At 39.0% G+C, this 24,034-nt stretch overlaps 1 protein-coding gene across 4 annotated transcripts; it reads left to right on the forward strand.

Annotated features, from left to right (window-relative positions):
- The first annotated feature begins 14,832 nt into the window (after positions 1–14,832).
- Positions 14,833–24,034, forward strand: LOC131242292 (probable protein phosphatase 2C 10). Of its 4 annotated transcripts, none has more exons than XM_058240847.1 (6): positions 14,833–14,946; positions 15,202–15,363; positions 16,332–16,577; positions 16,704–16,980; positions 22,806–22,960; positions 23,067–24,034. In XM_058240847.1, exons 2-6 carry the CDS (start codon positions 15,328–15,330, stop codon positions 23,205–23,207), a joined length of 855 nt encoding a protein of 284 aa, XP_058096830.1. In that variant the 5' UTR covers positions 14,833–14,946; positions 15,202–15,327; the 3' UTR covers positions 23,208–24,034. The 4 variants fall into 4 exon arrangements, with proteins under 4 accessions (XP_058096830.1, XP_058096833.1, XP_058096832.1 ...); XM_058240850.1 differs by having other exon boundaries at positions 16,412–16,577; XM_058240849.1 differs by having other exon boundaries at positions 14,869–14,946; positions 15,205–15,363.

Consider the following 24,034-nt stretch of genomic DNA (forward strand, 5'->3'; position numbering starts at 1 on the left):
ACTCCCTATAATGGAAGAAATTACCTAGTCCAACCTCCTCCTAACAGGAATCATAGGAGCGTCAACAATGCCAATTATTATCAGAGAGGGGCAGTTCAGGCCTGGTAAGGGGCAAAACACTTCTTGTTCGATCCCTCTGAAATCAAACAAATCTGAGAGCAATTGAAAGAGATGAAGAGGAAGCTACATAAGCAGCATAAGATGGATCTCCCATCCACCAAGTTCATGAATCTTCGTCCCTTCTAGATGTAAAGGTATCTCAAGACTTTGAGATACTAAAATTTAAAAGATATGATGATACAAGGTGTCCTATAGACCACCTAAGAGCATTCTGTAAGGAGCTTGATGTCGTGGCAAGCAATGACGGAGCGTTGATCCGTCTATTTCAGAAGTCCCTAAAAGGCAATACATTAGATTGGTACACGTCACTAAAGTACCATCAAATTAAGACTTAAGAGTAACTTTCTCAAGTATTTGTCGATCGTTTCGCATACAATCTTAATGTAGAACCCAAGATAAATTCTAACCTAAGTGTCGAAACCAGAAGATTACATGCATAAAGAAGATCACCTGCACATACTTAGCCCTGCATGTTTGCAAAGTTTGATTTAGTCCAAGTTGGTATAGTGAGTCCCCTGTAAGGCCGCAGAAAGCGCAGGACAGCTAACCACTTTGACAATCAAGTAAAATAAGTATTCCTAGGGTGATCTAGGAAGCAGCAAACATTCCATTTTCCGTTAGTAGGGCAATCCCCATAAGGTTGCAGAAAGCACAAGGGCACTACTGTACTAGGCTCTTCCAATGTTAGTATCGATCAGGAGCGAAATGGTTGCGATCGGTTACCCGTATGCCACAGAAAGCGCAGGATAATCACAACAATTTCCACAAACCCTCATGATATGTGTAAGTTATCTATTTTTAGGCAACCCGCTAACACGTACACAAAAGCATGTAATGAATCCATACCACAATCCACAACTGACTAGTAAGGGTGGGGTGTCAATGCTTTTTGGCATTCAGTTGCACACAACCTATGCCAAAGAGAGGCAACTGTAGACACCCCACTCCAGGCCGACAAGTTGATGAAGTTAGATCGAGTCAACTCTTCCAAACCCTAACCCTATGACCTATCTAAAGCCTAGCCAAAATCCAGTCAACTCACCTAGTCAACCTACCCAACCAATCACCTAGTCAACCCAAAGCCAACCTAGAATTAAGCCCATAACCAAAGCCCATCTGGAATCCAGAACAAACAGCAATCTCACCCCCCAGGAAGCAGAGCCAACACACGTGTAAAGGAGCTCACCTGCCAAAGCAGAGAGCCACACGGAGCTCTGATGGCACCCAGCCACGTGGCAGTTCTCCTACCTTGATAGAGAGAGGTCCAACACATGTGGGGTTGCTCTTGGTTCGAGGTACAACTGTGTGGCAATGCGAAATGACTCTACTAACCCCTCTTTGGTCCATATTTACCATTTTACCACTCAACTCAGCCATCAAGATCATGTCATGTGGTAATCTTGAATCCTAGCCATCCAAACCCCTTTTAATCCCATACTTATCAGGAATTACCAGAAAATCGAGCTTGGGGGCTATAAATAACGTACTTCCCCTCTCATTTCAATCATCTCTTCCATCCCAGGAAATCAGAAGACATCTCTCCACCCCTTAGCCATCTTAGCCATTCTAAACCTTTCACCAGGGAGAGGAAAGAGCAATAGGAGTGAGTCTAGCCCAAGCCAACCAAACCTAGCTCGAAGTTTTAGCCACCTAAGCTTCCTGAGCCTTGATCTAACCATCTCAATTCAATCCTTGTGTTATTATTGTCCATACGACTGTCCAACTTTCAATTACCTTCACCTACTTAGCATTAGCATTGTATAAACCATCCATCAACCTTGCATAACATTGTGTACCTAATTGACACAAGCCTATGCTCTGTGGCTTACCAATATAATTGGATCCTGCCCATTAGAAACACTGGTCAATTAGTCTACACATGACAAGTGGGAGAAACAAGGCGGATTTATCCAGCCTAGGCTACAGCCTATCATCGATGTTGCATCTAACACCTCATCACACACGTCTTTACATACATAATTTCATTCCTTTGCATGCATAGCAATCAGCACCCGATCAATTCAAATGTATGATTCGCGACTCACCGTGTTAATCAGATCTTGTCCATCAGAAACTTGAACTGATTGGTTTATCGCATGACAAGTAGGAGAGTGTGGGTGGATTTATCTATCATAGGCTACAACTTATCATAGGTGTTGCATTTAACATGGCATTGCATACACTTTGCATCATTAGTGTGCAATAACTAATCCTAGTCGTCAATAGTTTGAGAGATCTCATGAAGTATAGATCGTACATTTGTACGGACAGATTGGGTACCTAACACCTTCCCTCTCTGTAACAGTGGTTCCTTACTTGGAATCTTCGGCCGCAAATGAAGGAATCATATTAGGGTAGGTAATTCTCATATTCTTTATCATAATATTTCTATAAGGTTTAGCCGATTGTGGAATCGAATTAATTGATTAGTATCGACTTTAGTCAAACATAACTTCTTTATAATCACCCTTAGACATTCAATCTACTCGCGTGAGCGCATTCCACCTAGGATCTAGCGTCCACAACTCCATCCATTTCATAGGCTAATTTCAGGGTATGAGCAAAAAATTGAAGCATATCCAAAATTCAAGCGGACCACACCATAGGAAACATCTTAAGACCATAGAAGTTTTGGATCAAGATGATATTTGTGTTGTCTCTTCATCCACGTATGCATTATAACAAACGTCATTATCTCCATTAATTGTTTACTATTGTGTGGTCCACTTGAACTTTCCATATGCTTCAATTTTAGGCTCATGTCTTAAAATTATCTAGTAAATTGCATGGACATAAGATAAAGCACATCCATCATAGTGGTCCTCACATGGTCTCTGCTTGCTGTTGAGGTCATCATACAATCTGGCTTTTATCAATCTTACATTAATAGAGTTGTACCAACTTCAAACTGAATTTGGGGAAGCTGAGAAAGACTACCATATCTGACAGCAGCAAGTGACACAACAAAAAATTGCCACATTAAATGCTCACTGCACTCATGTATACCCAGCATTACTGAATCCGGCCCCTACTAACTTCACCCATGTGAAACGCGGATTCAGTGGATCCTGTCGGTGGATCCTCGTGGGATTTAACTGTGCCACATGCTACCTTACCAAGTAATGAAAGGACTCCATTTGGATAGTGACCCTTCAGTGCCGATGTCAGTGCAGGTCAGCACAGTAATTTCTAGAAAACCTCTAAGAGCCCCATTACGATGTATTATGATGTATGTGTTTCATCTACACCGTACATCCATCTTTCTGGCTTGTTTTATGTTGTTGGGTCACCACATAATTCATCCTCTATCAATCTTACATTAGTAGAATTGTACCAATTAGTAGAATTGTACTAACCTCAAATCAGATTAGGCGAGGAAGAAAAACACTACTTATCTCTGACTGCGACATGTAGCTCAATAACAAATTGCCCCATCATATGCTTACCCAGCATTACTGAATCCGGCTCTACTTACCCCATTCATGTGAGACGTGGATTCAGTGGAACCCCTTGGCTGCTCCTTACACCACCCCGGGATTTAATTGGGCCACATGCTATCTCGGTCGAATATTGGGCAACTTTCAAATGGACTCCAATTGGGTAGTGACCCTTCAGTGCCAATGCCAGTGCAGGTCAACGCCAACGAATTTGCTGGTAGTTTCTAGAAAACCTGGTGAGTCCCACCATGATGTATAATGTATGTGTTTCATCCATGCCATCCATCCTTCTAGCTTAGTTTATGTCATGATTTAAAAATGAGACAAATTCAAATTTCAAATGCACTACACCACAAGAAATAGTGGTGATTGAACGCACACAGTTGGACACTTTCTAAGGACCACAAAAGTTTTGGATCAAGCTTTTATTTGTGTCTTTCCTTTACCTAGGTGTGACTTGATGGGCAGGTTGGATGGTAAAGAAACATCTCAGTGGGCCTGAGAAAGTTTTTAACGGTGGGTGTTCAATCACTATTTCTTGTGTTGTGGTCCACCTAAGATTTGGATATAAAGCATACAAAAATAAAATGAGGTAGCAAAATGTATGGACGGTGCACACCCACCAATACCCACGTTAGTACTTAAGGGGGAGCGGATTGGCGGTTACTTGGGTAAGAATTTAGTTGGGGATACTTCTTTTTTTTTAAATTAGCTTGCTAGTACACCCACTGGCAGTTCACACTTCACTGTTAGCCACCCCTACGGGGAATCGATTCCAAGACTTTAGCGTTGAAATGAAGTATTTTTCACCCAGTCTACCACTTGAGCTAGGGATAAGGGGTTACCTAATGGTGTGGGGCTACCTTGATGAATTTTATGTATATCCACACTGTTTATCTGTTTTTTCATCTCATTTTAAGATGAGAACCCAGACCTTAAGAAGATCCAAATCTCCAGTGCACTATGCCACTAGAAACGGTGATAAATGACCATTAAAAAGCTTTTTGTGGGCCACAAAAGTTTTGGATCAAACTGATATTTATATTTACAATTCATTCAGATCTTATTGACATTATCAAACGGTTAGATTGCAAATAAACATTATAAAAAGGACTCTTTGAAATTTTTAATGGTGAGGCACTCAATCACCTGTGTTTCCTATGATGTGGTCCATCTAAAATTTGAATTTGCATAGTTTTTGGCAGCCCATGTACAGTATGAATATTTTTTAAAAAAACCATTAAGGTGGGGCCTAACACCCCCACTAAGCTGTTATTCTGGTAACACCTAATCTGCTCCCTTTCAAACATGCTTTCTTACCTTATCTATACCCGTAGCACATGTCCAATCAAATCCCATCCCACCCTAGCCATCTAAGGGCCCCATGGGAATGCCACATCAAGGGGAAACGGATTGCGTACCAAATAAAGTTCATGGGACCAATCGTGATGTATGTGTCTTATCCGCATCGTTCCTGTTTACTAGCTCTTTTAGGCCATGATACTAAAATCGAAGCATATCCAAAACTCAAGTGGACCACACCATAAGAAACAGCCATGATAATGACATCTACCCTAAGGAACATGGCAATGTTTATTTATCATCCAACACCTTCACAAGGTCGCAAAAACATGAATGAATGGGAAAACACAAATATAGGCTCATCCAAAACTTCCATGCCCCAACAAGTTTTCAATGGTGGGCGCATTTAATTCACACATCTTATGGTGTGGTATACTAGCTTTGGATATGGATGATCTACTAAAAATGAGCTGGTAAAACGGATGGACGGCATGGATAAGACACATACATCATAGTGAGCCGCAGAGCTTACTCACGTACTGAGTTACTCACTCAGCACGAATCCACTTCCACATTGGAGAAGTGCAGAAAATGGGTCCCACCACGAAGATGGCCACACTCTGGTGGCCACGGAGTAACCGTTATTTGTGGATTGTTTGCAAGTTTTTTCTTAAACAACTCATTCTTTTCACATGAGGTGGCCCACCTGATGAGTGATCACCGACTGGATTTTTCTTGTGTCATTTCCAAGGGAGGTTACATGATATGGACGGCTTAGATGTTCCACGAACTTGCCAAGTTAGCACGTGTGCTGCGTGTAATGGTGCTGGTGGGGTACAAAGGGTGGTAACTTAACACGCCACTTCACAAAGCGTGCACGTTGCGTTCTTTATGTCAACGTGATGGGATGATTTTATAGGCTTTTGAAAAGAAAGGTTCGCTACAATACATTGAGATGTATTGGTAAACTTCAGCTCTTGATAGGGTGTCCTTTTCAATGATCGAGACCGCTTACAGATGGGCCCCACATGGATAGGAGTTATCGAAGAAAAATATTAGATCATACTTTTCAGACGTTTGATTTTTCAAACGTTTAGGAAACCATGCATATTTAGAGGAAAAGAGTCAAATTATCCAACGGATGAAATATTCTAATAAAAGAAATTTGAATTCTTGCCTATTATCCATCCAAGTTGTGAATCCATTATATAAACGGTTTAGATCATTTAAATTTTACCCCAGATCCAAAATCTAAATGACGGCGTATACTAGAAAAATACATCCCAATGCATCCTAGCAAACCTCGTGAAAAGACTGATATTCCTCAAGGAGACATGGATTACCAAACATATCTTCATTACTGTCAACCTCTTTAGGCCCACCGTGGTGTGTACATCAAATCCACTCCGTCCATGAGGTGAGCCCTTAGACTTTAGGATGTAATGACAAGAATCGTCCTGATCGAAAACTCAGGTGGGCCACACCATACCAAATAGTTGGGAGGGGATGCTCAAGTAATAAAACCTACCAGACTGTTTTGTAGCCCACCATATTCTGAATATGCCATCCAATCCATTCAATAGATGCACCCATAAGGCTGAAGGAACAAACAAAAATAAGTCCATCCCAAGTTTTAGGTGAAGTGATATTAGCCGTTCATTTCACTCTTCCCTCAGGTGTGGCCCACCTGAGTGTTTGATCGTTTTCTTAAAGCTCCATAATGAAATTGAGGCACAGCCTCGGACGGACAGAACAGATGTCACGTACACATCACAGTCAGTCCCACAGATGTCGACACGACTTTAAGTTCCGGTGGTGTGGACACTATGGGATCGGGACATTGTCTCCATGGTGGCCCACCGTGATGTGTGCATCAGATCTGTCCTGTCTTTTCAACAATAATGTTGAATAAGTAGACATACGCTTGCATGTTCTTCTATGCACACACGTATACACACGCGTGTGTATCTAAATCAGGTGCGTGTATGATAGCACGCGCATCTGTATACATAGATCTAATCGGGAACGTCAGTACATGTATGATGGCAGGGATGTTAATGGGCTGAGCTGGCCCATCGATCTCTTGGGCCAGGTGTGTATTGGGCCGAGCTGGAGTTTAATTGTTAGGTAGGTGGTGCAGGCTTGGGATGGATTTTCGGGCCCAAAATTGAAACGGGCTGAACCCGAATCTAACCTTCACTCCATTTGGGGTTGGCCCAAACCTTTTGGCCTGTGGGCCCATGATCTACCCTAAATTTCAGGATTGAAATTTAAATAGGGTGGGTTGATAATAGTCCTTGTCCTTACAAGATTTTGAATTAATCAGGCCCAGTTAGCCTTCCAGTAATTTGAAAATCCGGGCCTCGATGGTTGCTGCCTCTAATTGACGGTTATTAGGCCTTCAGTTCATGTTGCTCGAATGGTGGAGATTATTGAGAAATTGTTGTGGGTGTTCAATGGGTGGAGGCCCTTCTTTGACTGTCACAAGCTGGGCCAAGACTTCAAATTTTAGCCCTTGAATCAGGCCCGGTCCAAATTTCACTTCTGGAAGCCGCATGTCCGTTTGGTCAAACTCCATCAGCTTTGCGACGCCCACACGCGTGTACAAGGCATCTCATGTAGAAGCAACCACACGTACCAGCATCCCAGTATCCAAGCCACTCATCAGGAGGTACCCACCGTCTAGATGCATTTGCCAATAAATAAGTCTAGTAGAGTGAAACCGGTGGATGGATTAGAAAACTTCTCTGGACTCCTCATAGAGACTTCTCGAATCCACGAGAAAAGAAAGTAGAAAATAGAAATAAATTCTAATAAATGCGAAATTGATTAATTCCTCCATAAAAATGAGTTCACATCCCTTTAAATAGTGGTAGCAATGGGAAAGAAATCGGAATCAAACTACAACTACCACTCCTAACTCCTAGAATCCGCGACTTACTATAAATAGTAAACTTACTATTTATAGACGGTCGTGATATCTACTAGTGCACAAGGTTTTCGGCCAAAAATAGTAAGTGTCCTATTTGGCTTCACCAAACCATTCTCCTAATTATTCTAAGCTCTTTTCATGTTGGGCGCAACTCCTAAAGCCCAACGGATGAAGAGTTATAATCAAACTAAAACTTACTATTTATAGTAAAAACGGAATTAAAATAGGGAAACAACCGTCGATCCGTGGGTATTTCACAAATTCGGTTTGCGCAAACTGGCATAGCCAGGTTAGTTGGCTAAAGTAGCTTGTTTTACCCCAAAATCATATATTTTACGCCTGAAGCAACCACACGTACCAGCATCCCAGTATCCAAGCCACTCATCAGGAGGTACCCACCGTCTAGATGCATTTGCCAATAAATAAATCTAGTAGAGTGAAACCGGTGGATGGATTAGAAAACTTCAGCCGATAATTTCACAGCGTACAAACATTTGTTCCGTGAACTTTGTTGCGCTTTACCTTTTTAGTATTTTTGTCCGTTATTGAAAATCTAATCGAAAAATACATATACTATAATATGGAAAACATAAAACATGTTAAATATCTTTTAGAGTACTTGTAGTGTTTTTACGTAATCAGAGTTGATATAATGATCAGACATAGAGTAGCCAACTAAGTATTTAAAAGTAATTCAAGTAACCGAAAGATATAAAGAGGCGACTAAGAGTGTCCAAAAAAATACCGAGCCACTTAGAGGTATCTAAAAGCATAATGAGCAGCCAAAAAGTATATGGAAGTGGAACAAGTGACAAAGAAACACAGACCTAATCAACCAAAAAAAAAAAAAGTCATAAAACTAAAGTGTAACAAAAGAAGAAATTAGAGAAAAGCTTTTCAACTATTGTAACTCTTGCGATAGTGGAAGAAGGCTTTTAAAAAATTAGCTGTAACAAAATTTTATAAATAGAAGAAGAGTTCAATAAAAAAAAAAAAGACACAATCCCAATAAATTTAAATTAAAAAAAAAAATTCAAATCTCTTAATTTACTTTATCTTGACTTATCCTAAAAGCAGCGATAATCAAGCGGTGATAATTCTTACCCATAAGCCTTTGTTGTAATATAAATTTACGCTCATATATTAGATTTATTCTTTATCTAATATCACACGGTTCTCTCAAGAGACGCATTTTTGCAATAGCTTTCAGTGATCGATTATGAGTTTTTTCTTTTATCTGATTATACTGTTATTCTAAAAGTCATTTTTTATGGAATGCACAAAATAGCCCATCTTTGGAGGAAAAAATACATCCTCCGATTATCGCTTAATCGTTATCAAATTCCGTAAGTGGTTGAGTATGCGACTAATCTTCTCATAAGCTGATCATATACTTTCATATTGGACGTATCTGCTTATTGCGGTGCTTGAGGTTGAAGTTGATCGGTTTGGATCGAGTTGATATATTGATTATGGCATGCTCATGTACACTACACGTGACAAAAAGCAAACCGAAGTGTCAACATTTTTTGCAAACTCGATGGGACTACAAACTACTTGGTTATCAAAAAATTTATTGTACACTGGTCGACCAACAATTTTGGCAAGTGCCAACATTTTTGGCATGCTTGATGGGATTAAAAACTACTTGGTTGCCATAAAAATTATTATACACTAATTGACCAATAATTTTAGTGAGTGTCAACTTTTTAGCAGCTTGATGGGACTACAAATTACTTGATTGCCAGGATTTTATATTGTACACCGACCGTATAACAATTTTGGCTAACGCCAACATTTTTGGCATACATGGTGAGACTCAAAAAAACTATTAGGTTGTCATCAATATTCATTTTGCACTGGCCATATAAAATTGAACGTTTTTTTGCACAACCCAATGGGACTCTGATTACAAGTATACTTGCCAGTGCATTAAATCACGAGCCAAAAATAGGTTCATCAATCACCTGAGCAGTTAGGTTTTTTACCAAATTTGGTACCCTTTCCATTAAACTTGGATAGGGCATCCTCATCTCAAGTTGAGTCTCTTGAAATTTTATCAGGTGATTTAGCATATTACTGAACAATCACGAGTTCATGCTGAAAAAGAATTTTAGCATATTACTGAACAATCACGAGTTCATGCTAAAATTTTAGACAGATGGATTGCCAGTAATAGTAAAAACATGAATCGGATTATGACTCTTTTTGTCGAAAGAACACCCACGACGTCTCAACAATAGGTCGATACTAATTCTATCAAAAATTTGGCACCAGCACCACCGGTACAACCCGTGGCACCAACACCACAACTGACACTATGGGTACCTCTTCCAGCATAAAAAATGTAGAATCTTCTGCCACGTGCTGAATTTAGGCAACTGGAACAATAGGTCAAGAATGCTATTCCTAATGAAGGAAACTAGGGTATACCTGAGGGCAACCCTTCCTTACTACCTGTTTGATTTCCTGGCTCAACCGTAATTACCTTGAAAATGAGTAATCATTATTTACCAAGGTAATTACCGCATCTTTCCCAACGCTGACTTGACCGGTTACTTTTTAAACACTTATAAATCGAGAAATTTGCAAAATAAATATGGGGACCACCATAATGGGTGTGGCTCATCCACACCGTCCATTCATTATTCCAACTAAAATTAAGGCATGAGCCCAAAAATTAGGTAGATCCAAAGCTCAAGTGGACCACACCACACAAAATTGTGAGAATCGAATGCCTACCATTAAAAACTTCTTAGGGCCCTTGGAAGTTTTAAATCAAGCTTATCTTTATGTTTTTCACTTATCCATGTCTATATGACCCTATGAACGGGTTAGATGGTGAATAAACCTCAATGTGGGCCCAGTAAAAGAATCAACTTTCAACGATGGACCAATTAAGTCCATTACTTCCTTTCATGTGTGCCAATTGAGCATTGGATCTTCCTCGTTTTTCGGCTCATGCCCTAAAATATTATAAGAAAAGAGATGGACGACATAAATGTATCATATACATCATGGTGGGGCTATGGATTTAAGTTAAACATTTTTGGACCGATTTTCAAGGTGGAATTACTCACTCATTTTCAAACAAGTGAAAAAGTAATAATTACTTATTTACCAAGAATTTACTGACACTATGGAAAATCAAATGAGCCCTTATAAATCAATCATATCATGGAAGACAAAACCAGGTAATTGGTTGAATCTCATTGTGTGAACCATGGCCAAAATTTTAAATGGTCCAGGGAATAGTAGGCTGGGTTTTCAACCATATTACTACCTCGGTCAACTTTAAACTATATTCGGAATGGATTGACCGACAATGTCCATTGTCACGACCGTCATAACCGTTTTTCGATCAGGATAGCCGAGTTCAACCAAGATAGTCGAATTTGTTGCATCTCGATCAAGATAGCTGAGTTTGACCAAGATGAGCGATTTTGTCATTTTCTCAATCAAGATGGTCGAGTTCGATTAAGATGATGGAGTTCAACCAAGACGGTCGAATTCGATGTTTTCTTACCAAGACGATTGAGTTTAACTAAAATGACTAACTTTACTATTTTTCGAACAGGATGACGAAGTTCACCCAATATGGTTGAATTTGTCATTTTTTTATCAAGATGGCCGAGTTCGACCAGGACGGTCGAATTTAGTGTTTTTCAATTATAGGATGATCGACTAAGATGGTCGAAATTGATATTTCTTACCAAGATAGTCGAATTTGCTATTTTTTCGACCAAGATGGGCGAGTCCAGCCAATTTGGTTGACTTTGAGGTTTTTTCAATCAAGACGGCCGAGCATTCATGTTTATTATGTTAAACAACGAATCAACATCACATTCACCTTTTAGTAAAGACGAAGTAACATTGGGGGCAATGTTGTACCTTATTTTTTTATCGTTATTACGAAATCTAATTGAAAATGATACGTGTTATGACAAGGGAAAAATATAACATACTAAAAATCTTCAAGAATATTTGTAGTACTTTTTACAGAATCATAATTGACATGACGATAATATAAAGAATAGTTGATAAGTATTTAAAAAATAGACGAAGTAGTCTAGAGGCATTAAGGAAGTGCCCAAAGGGTATCCAAAAGCAAACCAAATGACCGAAAAATGTCCGAAAGTATAAGAAGTGACATAGAAGCATACAAAAGCAGAACGAGCGACATATAAACATATAACCTGAACGATAGAAGATGAACAAGCACGAAAGAGAAACATAATGAAATAAATATTTAGAGAAAAACTTCTCAACCATTATAATAATTACACTAATGGAAGCAAGATCTGAAAAAATCAACTACAACAAAACTCCATGAAAGCATAAAAGTTCAACGGACAGATACAATTCAAATAATAAAAAACAGCCAATTAAATCTATCAATTTATTTTATCTTAATTTATATTAGGAAGAGTGGTAATTAATTAACGATAATTCTTAACTATAATCCTTAGCTGTAATTCAAATATAAGGTTACATGCTTAAATTTTTCTCTCTTCAATATAAGACAATTCTTTTAATAAATGCATTCTTATAATCACTTTAGTGGTTGATGATGAGTTCTTCCTTTGGTTTATTGTATTATTATTATTTCTCACCAAAGGCACGTAGAAGCTCATTTAGAGAAAGAACCTGCTATTTCATTACCACCTCATGGTTATCAAATGGCTTTTATTCTGGATATATTTACTTATTTTGAGCCCATAAGCTTGGGTCGAGAAGCTGTATCAATTCTGACACGCTCATGCACTACACGGTGACAGAAAGCAAATGGAAGTATCAACACTAACTAGCGGCCCAATCTGATTCTTGGGCCAGGTTTCTATACTGATACTCCTAGATGGACGGACTGGATTTCACAAATATATGCCACGCTGGCACATCCGTGGGGTGCACAAGAAATGGATGATACACGCGTGTGGGAATCGCAAAGCTCCAACCTCGATCAACCAAAGTCAACCACTTTAGTCTCCGATAATCCGTACGTAAAGTATGGGTAATTTTGGTATTTCAACGCTTTTCCGTGTCATTCCTGAGATTGTCAGTATAGGCAGGGGCAATTTTATCGCCTTCCCGTCCCACTTCAGGCAACGAGGAATTATACAGTACGCACTACCCGTATTTAAATAATATAGTTTTAGTATAAGTGGGGCCTACGTTTCTCTAATCCAAACCGTTAATCTTCTAATAAAGGCCCTTATGGACATTTTAAAAACATGGATCTTGGTACTTCTTCAGTTGAAGGTGGGTCATTGTTGTATTTTTATTTTCAACGATCTATATGAGGGACACAGTAAAAAGTCTAATATTGTATTTTGGTGTATATTTCAATGAAATAATCCATCTACGGTGGGAAATAAACGCACCAACGGCCTGGATTAACAACTCATGATCAACACTTGTATGAAATAGAAACCCGCGTATTCTGTGGAAAAAGCGCGTAGCGTATCATACAATTCCTCTTTGGAATAGATGTCACTTGCAGGGCGTTTGCTAGGCAATATCTGCACACGTACATTTACACGCTCCACACTTTTGAACTCTTTGAGGACATCTGATCTGTGAATGATGTATCTCTCACCTTTTATAAAAAAAAAATATGTAAAAACCAGGCTTTTCCATTCATCCAGTTGTCAGAGAAACGAGTGGGCTGATATATAAGACTTTCAACGGTTCACATTAATTTTTCACGCATGTACCAAAATGAAGATATTTTCTATCATTTTTTTTACATATAATAATATTAATGATGACTTCCTTCTTATTCACCGATCAGATGGTCCGTATTTTCTATATTAGCACGTGTGCTTCCTGTAAAAGTGCGTGTTGAAAGGGGAGCGTGTGGGGCCGCGAACCTCCTTTTTCAAGAACTTGGCAGGAAAGTCAACAGAAGAGAAGTCTGCCTTTTGCAGCAGCCGTCCTTTTACCTTTGGTTTGCACTCGGATGACCTAAAACGGTTACGCTGTCGGAAAAAGACGCAGAAAATCACTTCTTACTCTGCAAGACTACGATCATCTAATACGCATGCTCACCACTATTTCACACGTGTATTAACATACATCAGATCCAACCGTTAAAAATAGTGTATATCATTTCATATGATTCACATAAAGAACATATTGACATTAAAATTGTAAATTCAACTAAGATATATTTTCTTGTTTCGATGGATCAGATGACTGTTTAATTTTAAACCGTCGGATGATGGAAACGATCGTATTTTTTTTGTATCAATATGTTGGTTTACCTTTTATATTATGATCCATACACGAAGGACTAAGGAATTGAACGGCTAGATGTATTCCACTTAATTGTTATACGTGCATGGTTATGGATAATAGTGCTCCGTCAGCGGATCAAAGAACTCCTCCACCTTATATCCACTGATAGAGTATCTCCATATATACTCATGCACGCAGCCTCTATATATTTGGGACTTATAAACATCAATCCAGACCATCCAAATGGTTAGCCCCACTACAGATTAGATATCCATACAAAATCACATCGATTGAATAAAAGGAACATCTGATTACTTTAATTGAATTTTGGATCATCAAAAATTTTATCCTAATTATCCATTATCCAGACGCAAATACGATAGTTTGCGGATAATATCTTCAGTTCCATTTCATGCGACTTAACCACAATGGGCCCTACTAATTGGACGGTTGATTGTGACCACGGCGAATATCACATCCAGTAATAAGCAAGGAGGACTTCATATTACTGGGCCCCACTCGCAGAGACTCCAAAACTGTCCATCCACCATTGATGCAATCCCACGGCTGTAGTCATCTGATGAGTGGCTTGTGTGAGTTCTATCACCGAGTGTGAACCCTTCCTACTTTAATTGTAGAATAGAGCAAGGCCCACCGGCTCATCTATTTCAATAGGACTTTCGGCGCCGTTGGCCACCCACAGCGTGGCCCACAAGATGAACAGCTGGGAGACAATGGAGTCGGACTCGTCACGTCCTGCGGCGAAATGTTTTTTGAGACGTAGTCCTGCGAGTCACCGGCTTTTTTACGTGTTCTTTTATTTTACTCTCTCTCTCTCTCTCTCTCTCTCTCTCTGTGTACAAAGAAGAAGAGCAAAACATCTCTCTCCCTCTCTCTCAGAAGAAGATTGAAGGATCGGTAAGAGGATTTCCAGAAATCCCAATTCGATTTTTCGATTGTTTTTTGTTTTGTTTGTTTTTTCTTTTTTCGGATGTTGGGTTTTTCTTATTGTTCTTCTTTTTTCTAATTTCATTAGTCGGTTTTTTCGACTTTGATGATGCAAGTTGCGAAATTCGTCTAAAATTCGAGGTTTCTGCGGTTGGTTTTTTTTTTTAGATGATGGGTGTTTCTTCTTTCCTACTTTTCTTGATTGGATTCTCGGCTTCATTGCAGCAGGCCGTGAAATTTGCCCTGAAATTGAGGTTTCTGAGGTGGGATTTGTCTGTGAGTCTGATCTGAGCCGAGAAGAAGGTGGTAGATGTTGAGAATTTAGTGTAATTTGAATCTGAAGTGGGGCAGATGTGTATGGATAGGTTATGCTGCTTTAATTCTCAGGTTTGGAGATTTTTCTCTTTACTTTCTTCTTAGTGCGTTTTCATATATGTTTGTAGATATATTCAATTTCAAATTTTTTAATTTTAATTTTTATATTTCTGTTTGATGTTTCTGTTAAGTTGGATTTAAGGGTATTTTGGATTTCATATATTGATTAGAAAATTAATGACTTTAAGAGGGATTATCTGTTAGTCGATTCGTACCCATTCCCATTCGTTTACAACTTCTATTGGGGTTAGAATTTTGGGTTGGGTGTGGGATTGGATTAAAATCTTAATCTTTCCTCGTTCTTGTTCTTGTTCTTGTTCTTGTTCTTGTTCTTCTTCTTTTTTTTTACGATGCGGATGATTTCATAAAAAAGGTGATTTTTGAAAAAAAGAAAAGAAAAAGGGTTTCTATTTTTTATTAGAAAGCTTGCAGTTTTTGGGTTTGCCAAGAGATTGTCTTAGAGTAATGATGTTGGCTGTCCAAGGGCATTGACTTGTAGTTATCATCAGACTAGGTAATTGGTGAATGGAGGTTGATTTGTTGAACATCGAGAATTTTTTTCTTTAAGATAATGAATTTATAAATAGCATTTTCTCTATTTTTGGGATGTCTTGATTGCTTCAGATGAGATAATATTGGGATTGGCAGTTTTCGCTTTGTAACTTTTCATTTCTCGGTTTTAGGACACTGGTTTTCTTTTTCTTTTGTTGGATTGAGTGTTCATTGAATTGGATTTCTCTATGTGCAAAAAAAAATCGATATCTATAACCACGCCAATTGATTTGCCTATACCATTTTTCATATTGGGAATTGATTAGGTACATGCTTTTATACCATTTGAATTCCCAACCTGGGAAGTGGGTTTGTGTAAATCAGAAGGGATGAGTGTAAATAGTGGCTCACTTTTCAGAATTGTCATTTCTCAGTGCTTGAGTTATGGTAGGTTTATCTAAGGTTGAAGTTAGTCTTTTGCTGTTTAGCTGGTAGGCGTACGTTCCTCATGCAGTTCTGGTAAAGGAAGAAGCCATCATGGGCCAACTAAGATTACTTATGGATACAGCCTTGTCAAAGGGAAGGCGAGCCATCCTATGGAGGACTATCATGTTGCAAAATTCGTGCAAATAAAGGGGCAAGAGTTTGGGCTGTTTGCAATATATGACGGCCATATGGGAGATACTGTGCCCGCTTACCTACAAAAGCATTTGTTTTCCAATATTTTAAAGGAGGTGGGTCACTGTCTCAAGCTTAAAGATTACGTATTTATATGTTTATTTTGGGTTATTACCTTTGGAGATGTATTGTGCTGTTTGATCGTAGTGGCTGATTTTGTGTTTTGGCTATTGTTTTTCTAGGAAGAGTTTTTGACTCATCCGGATAGATCCATTTCAAAAGCCTATGAGAAGACAGACCGGGCAATTCTTTCTCACACTCCCGATTTGGGACGAGGAGGCTCCACTGCTGTAACTGCCATTCTCATAAATGGTCAGAAGTTGTGGGTAGCTAATGTCGGGGACTCGCGGGCAGTTCTTGCAAAAGGCAGGGATGCAATACAGATGACAACTGATCATGAGCCGAACACAGAGCGTGGGAGCATTGAGACAAGGGGTGGCTTCGTTTCAAACATGCCAGGTTCGCCATATCAACATTTTGAAAAGTATTTCTTGATTCTATTGCCTCAGTTGAATAGTTTCTAGTTCTGCAAGTCATTTTTTGCATTCTCTAATTTATGTACTTAGTATAGTTTGAGCTTAACTCCTACTAATATAGATAAGAGACCCCATCCAATAATGTTCATCATCATCTCATCCGTATTCCAACTAATTGGGATCGGCTACCCGAATCCTGTTCCGCCATTCCACTCTATCAAGGACCATTTCCTAACTTAAACAGTTGGGGTCAGCTACATGAATCCAATAATGTTGTGGAAAGTAATATCAAGCATAAAAATGGTTCACTTTTGCAGCTAGTTTCCAAATTTAAAGAAAATCAGTCCTCACAAAATCAAAGTGATTTTCATGTGAAACTTTAATTATTATATTGTTGGCTATTTTTTTGGACTATAATATCCCTCATAATCAATGCATTAACTGTATCTGGTACTTCAGATTTAAGCAAAATGGGGAAAAAAAAAATGCCCATGACATATTAATGTTTAGATAGTTTGCTTAGACTATTGTTTGTAAGTGTCGGACATCTGTCATATCCTTTGAAATTAAGGTTTATAGGACCCCCTGATCGATCCCATGCTTGACACCCAGACCAGCGACTGAGTTAACACATTTAAAAACGTTATCAATCTTGTATGTGATGAAAAGCATGGGTAGGAGACAACGTGATTCCTCTAGGAGTGAAGGTGAAGATGGTAATTATGTTTCATGGACTAGAGGAATAAAAAGGGTTCCTCTATCCATGTCTTCATCTCTGTATTACAGTGGACTGCGCTAACATGAACATCCCTTTTTAGTCATAGGCAATTTTAGGCATGCAGTATCATCAGAGAATACTAACTTGGTTTGTTCCTGGATTCCAAGTGTGTATTTGACTTTAATAGGGAAAGTTCCGGACTGGGTGACTGTACCTGAACTGGCCATAAAAACAGACTGGGCACTAAAAACCAGACGTTCTATTCACTGTCCCAAGTTTGGTGTTTACATATTCCTTTTCTTTTCTTTCTATTCAGTAAGTACATAGGCTTCCCCAGTTGGAACAGGTCAGACTGGTTGGATTGAACTACCGACAAAAAATGAGTTGGGTCCAGTTCGGATTTTTTAACACTGCTTGCAATGATAGCCCTGATGATAATTGTAGGTTTAGGGGCTGTTTGGGATATGGTGTTTTTCTGTTTGTATTGTAAAAAGTAGTCGTGGAAATTGGTTGTCATTATTACACTTTTTCTTTGGAAAAAATGAATTAATTTCTTCCCAAAAAGCTAATCCATGGGTATTTCCACGATAATGAGCGACATCTCTTACTATTGAGCATTGACATTTTAACAATTCCATAGAAATCAACTTGCAAAACAAATAACGTATATTGATCATTGACGCATCAACATTTTCAATGTTTTCCACGTTGTCAGATTTGAAAATGTTAGCCCTCTTTACATGCTTCATTTTTATCGCTTTTATTTTGATTTGCCCTCTTTGGCAGTCACATAGTTCCTGCTATCATGTTGCATATGCTCATTGCAGCCATTTTGTTTGATCATTGCCTTTGGAAGCATTGATGTCATTTCCACATGAGGAGACCACTCTACTGGATATACTTCCACCCTTCTAATCATGCAAAAGTACAAATGCCCTCAGGACTCAGGAGTCAAGGAGGCTACACTAAATTTCTTAAACTTGTTTATGTAAATTTGCTACCCATCCGTGAAATTTCCCTTTGTTGCTCTCTAGATGCGTAAGGTCTAGGTCCTTGATGAATGGAAGCACCACAATGCTTTTGCACATGTAATGTGGTGAACCTTGCAGTAAATTGATAATGATCAGTTGCTGGCATTCTTGAAAGCGTGTCCTCTTTTATGACAGTGGACAACAGCTCATGTGTCCCTAGGGAATCAAATGTCCAATAACAAGATAAAATAAGCTGACGAGATCTAAACCTTCTTAGTGCACATATGGATCGATAAATGCTCCTCACTGACTGATAATTATTATTTAATTATACTGCCTCAGTTCTCTCTATTTTGTAGGATTTCTGATGAGAGATACACGTCGACTTCTCAACAACATTAGAGTTTTTTATATTAAAACCAGTCCTGGGCTTTACACACAACTCAAATCACCTACTAGAAACCAGGGTGGTTGGATCAGTTCGGGTTGAGGGGAAGCCCAGACCGACCCATTTAAGAATTGGGTTAGAATTTTAGACCCAGACCCAACACATCAAAATTTAACCCAAATTGAACTCATTTAAAAATTGGGTCCGGTTCAGGTCAGGTTGAGTTGATTTTGAGAGGACCCAGATCCGACCCATTTAGAAATTTGGTTTGTGCTTTTGGACCCAGATTTTCCCCATGGGATTTTGGACCCAAACGCACCAATTGTTGGGTCAGGTCCAATTACCCATCAGGTCAACCCAACCCATTTTCACCCCAACAACTAGAAGCTCTTTTTGTAATTTCTTGGGTTTTCAAAAAGAATATATAACCTCTTAATTATAGTTTTCATGTGCCATTGGATGAATCATGCGTCATGAGACGCCGACTGCTAATCCAACCTTGTCTACCGAACTTTATTATAGATATATCTGATCACAACTAGACAACCAACACTAGCACCTTAATCAATAACAATTATGTGACTGTCAACCTAAGTATACATACCTAATACATAGGTTTTTGGATTGATACATCCATTTTGTGGGGCTCTTTCTTTCCTCTGAAACAATAATTGACAAAAAAAGAAAAGGTTGTTGATGTGGAGTCATGGGGCCCTACGTTATCAGTTGTTGTCAGAATGCAAAACTGTTTTGTGTTCTCTCGACAGAGACAACACCTTAGAGGAGGAGATCTAAACCTCTCATTTCATTTTCTGCCAAAATGTAGATCGATATCGCGAAGTGGTTGTCCACAATATAACAATTACTGGAAATTCTTTTAACAATTATGGAGATGGAATTTATCAATATCACCACCAGGCCATTACGAGTGTGACGGTCAAAAATATATGCCATCATATAAATAGAGTCAACGTTCCCTCTAGTGAATTTAATGTCACAACCTTCATTACCTGGGCATGTTTAGGTGTCAGACTCACTTGATCTTCAAATGTATGGTGGGAGGGCACAACTATCCATTTAGTCTTTTAGCGCTTTTTACCATTGGATATATTTATCGTCTTCATGAATTTGATTAAATGAGAGGATGCTAGTTCCAAACATCCGTCTTCAAGCACCAAGAAACACGCCACGTGTGCCGCAATTGCAAACCTGTGTGTGATCTAGGGTGTTCATACAGTGGGCCCTGTAATGCATGCGTGCATTTCAAAAAATTAGGTGAGGCCATTCATCAAGTGAGCAACTTGTGCATGTTGGATATCATTTGTTGGTTAACGCTTTTCTAGCCATTCATTTATTTGTACGTTTGTGGCCTACTTGATAAATGGACTAGTCAGATTTTTGGGCTAAGTGATGTAGGTCCACATCCCATGACCCACTGCAAGGCCCAACATGTACTGAATTTAGGTTGTTTATTTATAGATTTAGAGCATAAATATCAAGAGCTATATATTATTTGTGGGAGATATGAGGGGATGAGATTGATAATATGGGGGATGATTTTAAAATGTGATTGAAGATGTAATTGAAGTTTTTGAGGATTATTTTCTAAATTTATTTTTACCATTATTAGGCATTTACTATCTTAGGTAGATTAGATTAATTTGAAATCAAGTGTGATTGATTTGAAATCAATCTCTTTGTCGAAGGGATTCTCATTAAAGATTCATTTGTGATCTATTAGGGGGGGCTCTGGGAGGTAAGCATTCTAAATTTTCTGAGCATGAGTTTTCTTAAGTATTGTAAGAAGAAGTCTGATATTGATAAGTTATACTCAAATATTCTTGTGAGTGTACTCTTGTCCATTTCTTTACAATCTGAGTGTCAAGATCTCCTTGATTCGATAACCGGGTTGCACCATTTTGGATCAGAGCGAGTGATCATTGGGGAAATGCCGACTCTACATATCTCATAATGGCTTCGGAGGAGGTGACATAAGAAAAGTTTGTGCAAGTAATATAATTGATCCATTCATTCATAGAGCGGGAGATCAACTCACGTATGCAGTAGGCAATCTCACGAATTAAGTGGGGGAACTCTAGTGTTTAGGGAATTCAAAGACCCAAGTTGGAGCATGTGGGCATGTAATGAAGATCCCCACCAACATCCTAACCAACAACGGGTGGCCCCGGCTTATGAAGACACCAATGATTGAATCCTACGATTGTGGAACGTGATAGAGAACCTGGAATTGATGTAGAAATTCTGGAAATGACAAAGAGATCCATAGAGTTGACATTCGAAGTGATTGATGCATTAACGTTGGACCCACACTTGAATCACCAATGGATCAATTGATGGATACACTAATAGTGGCAGTCACATTGATAGACATGCAAATAAGTCACAATACTCAAATTGAAGTACATTTGCCAAAGATGATTGTGGCATGAAAAAACGGGCAAATGTTTCAGGATCTACAAAGAATTTTAAAGCTACAACAAACAAGTTGGCACCCATAAAAGTACAAGTGACATAATTTATAGTGGACTTTGATAGAGGTTGTGCCAGGCCGACGCTTAGGGTTACACCACCAGTTTCCACAAAAAAAAGAAAAAGAAAAAAGAAGAAGATGATTCATCGTAGGGGTAGTACGAGTCCAAAGGTTGGGATTGGTTTCCAACTCGAGGATGAGTTCTTTCAAAGGCAGAGAGAATTGATGTAAGCCCATGACCCACCGCAAGGCCCAACATGTGCTGATTTTGAACGGTTTATTTATTTCTCTATTTTGAGTCCAAATATCAAGAGCTATAGTTGAGTATTTGTGGGAGATATTGGGGGGATGTAACTGATAATATGAGGGCTGATTAAAAGATATGACTGAAGATGTAATTGAAGGTTTTTTAGGATTATTTCCTATATTTAATTATTAGGCTTTTACCATCTTAGGTAGAGGTTTTTACTATTAAAAGGCTTTGAAATAAACTTCTTCCATGGGAGGATTCTCATTAAAGATTTATTCTAAGTATGAGTTTTCTTAAGTATTGTAATAAAAAGATTGATATCAATAAAGCTTTCTCTCTCTCTCTAAAAAGATTGATATCAATAAATCTCTCTCTCTCTCTCTCTCTCTCTCTCTCTCTCTCCAAACATTCCTGTGAAGGAACAGTCACTATGGGGACAACCTAAGAAAGCCCAGGTCACACACATGTGATACATTGGCACATGTAGTGCACTTGTTTTGGAATTATCATTCCTCTTTTAAGTACAATTTTTCTTTTTAAAAAATACTTTGGATTAACTGAACTTTGTCCTATGGAGGCAGTTAGAAAAGACTTAATGACCTATGGTCTAACTGAAGGTCTGGCCCATGATAGAGTGAAATGGCGGAACAAGATTCATGTAGCCGGCTCCAATTAATTGGAATGAGGTTTTGATGATGATGATGAAGTGAACTATGTCCTACACGGATTTCACACTACCCAGTTTTGTCATACCCGACGCAGGTACCTTGAAGGATTTGATGGATCTATAGTCATTGTGAGAACTTCATTCATACAGTCATGCATATGTATTCGTGCATGCATGAGTAGAAAGAGAAGTTTCCAGTTCCTTTCCCCGGTCTCATTTTCTCCTGGCTCGTGATGCATCATGCAAGGCCCAATGTATAATCGTGTCATGGTGTTCTGTTTCCATGTATTCGTAAATTGACTGTTCACGGCTGCTTTTATCAGGAGATGTCCCAAGAGTTAATGGGCAGCTGGCTGTTTCTCGTGCATTTGGTGACAAGAGCCTCAAATCACATCTACGGTCAGATCCCGATATAAAGGATGCAGATATTGATCACAATACTGATCTTCTCATCCTTGCCAGTGACGGTCTGTGGAAGGTAGTTCATCTCCTAGTATTGACTATATATTCATTGCATCCAACAGATTAGTGGTGCTATCTACTAGAATTTTTTTGTTATCTGTTCTTTCGTGGTTTTATTGCAGGTGATGAGTAACGAAGAGGCAGTCACTCTTGCTAGAAAGATCAAAGACCCGCAGGCTGCAGCTAAGCAGCTGACGGCGGAAGCATTGAATAGAGAAAGTAAAGACGACATATCTTGTGTTGTCGTTCGGTTTAGGATGTGAAGGGCCAGCAACCCTTGTCTGCGTGATATCGAATTTGTTTGCATGGAAGCTGTCTATAGACTTCGGTGGCAGCATTCGTGCAAGAGGAATGCTATTCCTGGATGCTCCATCTTCAATCGCCAAACACGGGTGCTCCTTGTGTGCTGGCATGACACCTGTGTGGGATCCACAGCGTTCATCAGTTGGTGCCCTAAGTGCATGTGCCCTATACGACAAACCCAGGTGACTGTTTCGTTTTTCTAACCATCCGCTTCTACATAGATGTTTGGCCCACCTGATAAATGGGACTTTCTGGATGTTGGGGCTCAAGCTACATTCACTATCAGACCACCCGATTATTGTCCCAGATCCTGCAGAAATGCCACGTTGACGAGTGCGGGGGCATTTGTGTTTGGCGTTCGGAGATTGGTTTTTCTGGAATTAGCATTTTTAGTATGATTCAGGGCAGTTCTCGTGATATCAGCAGGATTATGAAAATACCTGAAAAAGATCACGCCTCCCTTGCCTCTCTTCCTGTAAATTTATTCTCTTTCCTACCTTACGCGGTTTGATATTGTTTGATTTCTTCAATGTGATTAGCAATCCAAGCATACCTGGATCTCAATTGCATCGAGACTAGGTATCTCTCTCTACCAAACAACGACAGATTTTCCTTGATTAATGTATGGAATTATGTTTTTTATTTTTATCTTTTTTGTTTATGGTATTCAAGTTTAAAGGCAAAGGCGTAAGAACATTCCAGTGCTTCTGTGACAGTTTATTTTGTGAATTTTTTAGACTGGAAGATATACATTACACATGGTTCATGATGCCATGGATTTTTGTGA

This window comes from Magnolia sinica, chromosome 4 (assembly GCF_029962835.1).
Source record: "Magnolia sinica isolate HGM2019 chromosome 4, MsV1, whole genome shotgun sequence".
NCBI classification, from domain to species: Eukaryota; Viridiplantae; Streptophyta; class Magnoliopsida; order Magnoliales; family Magnoliaceae; genus Magnolia; species Magnolia sinica.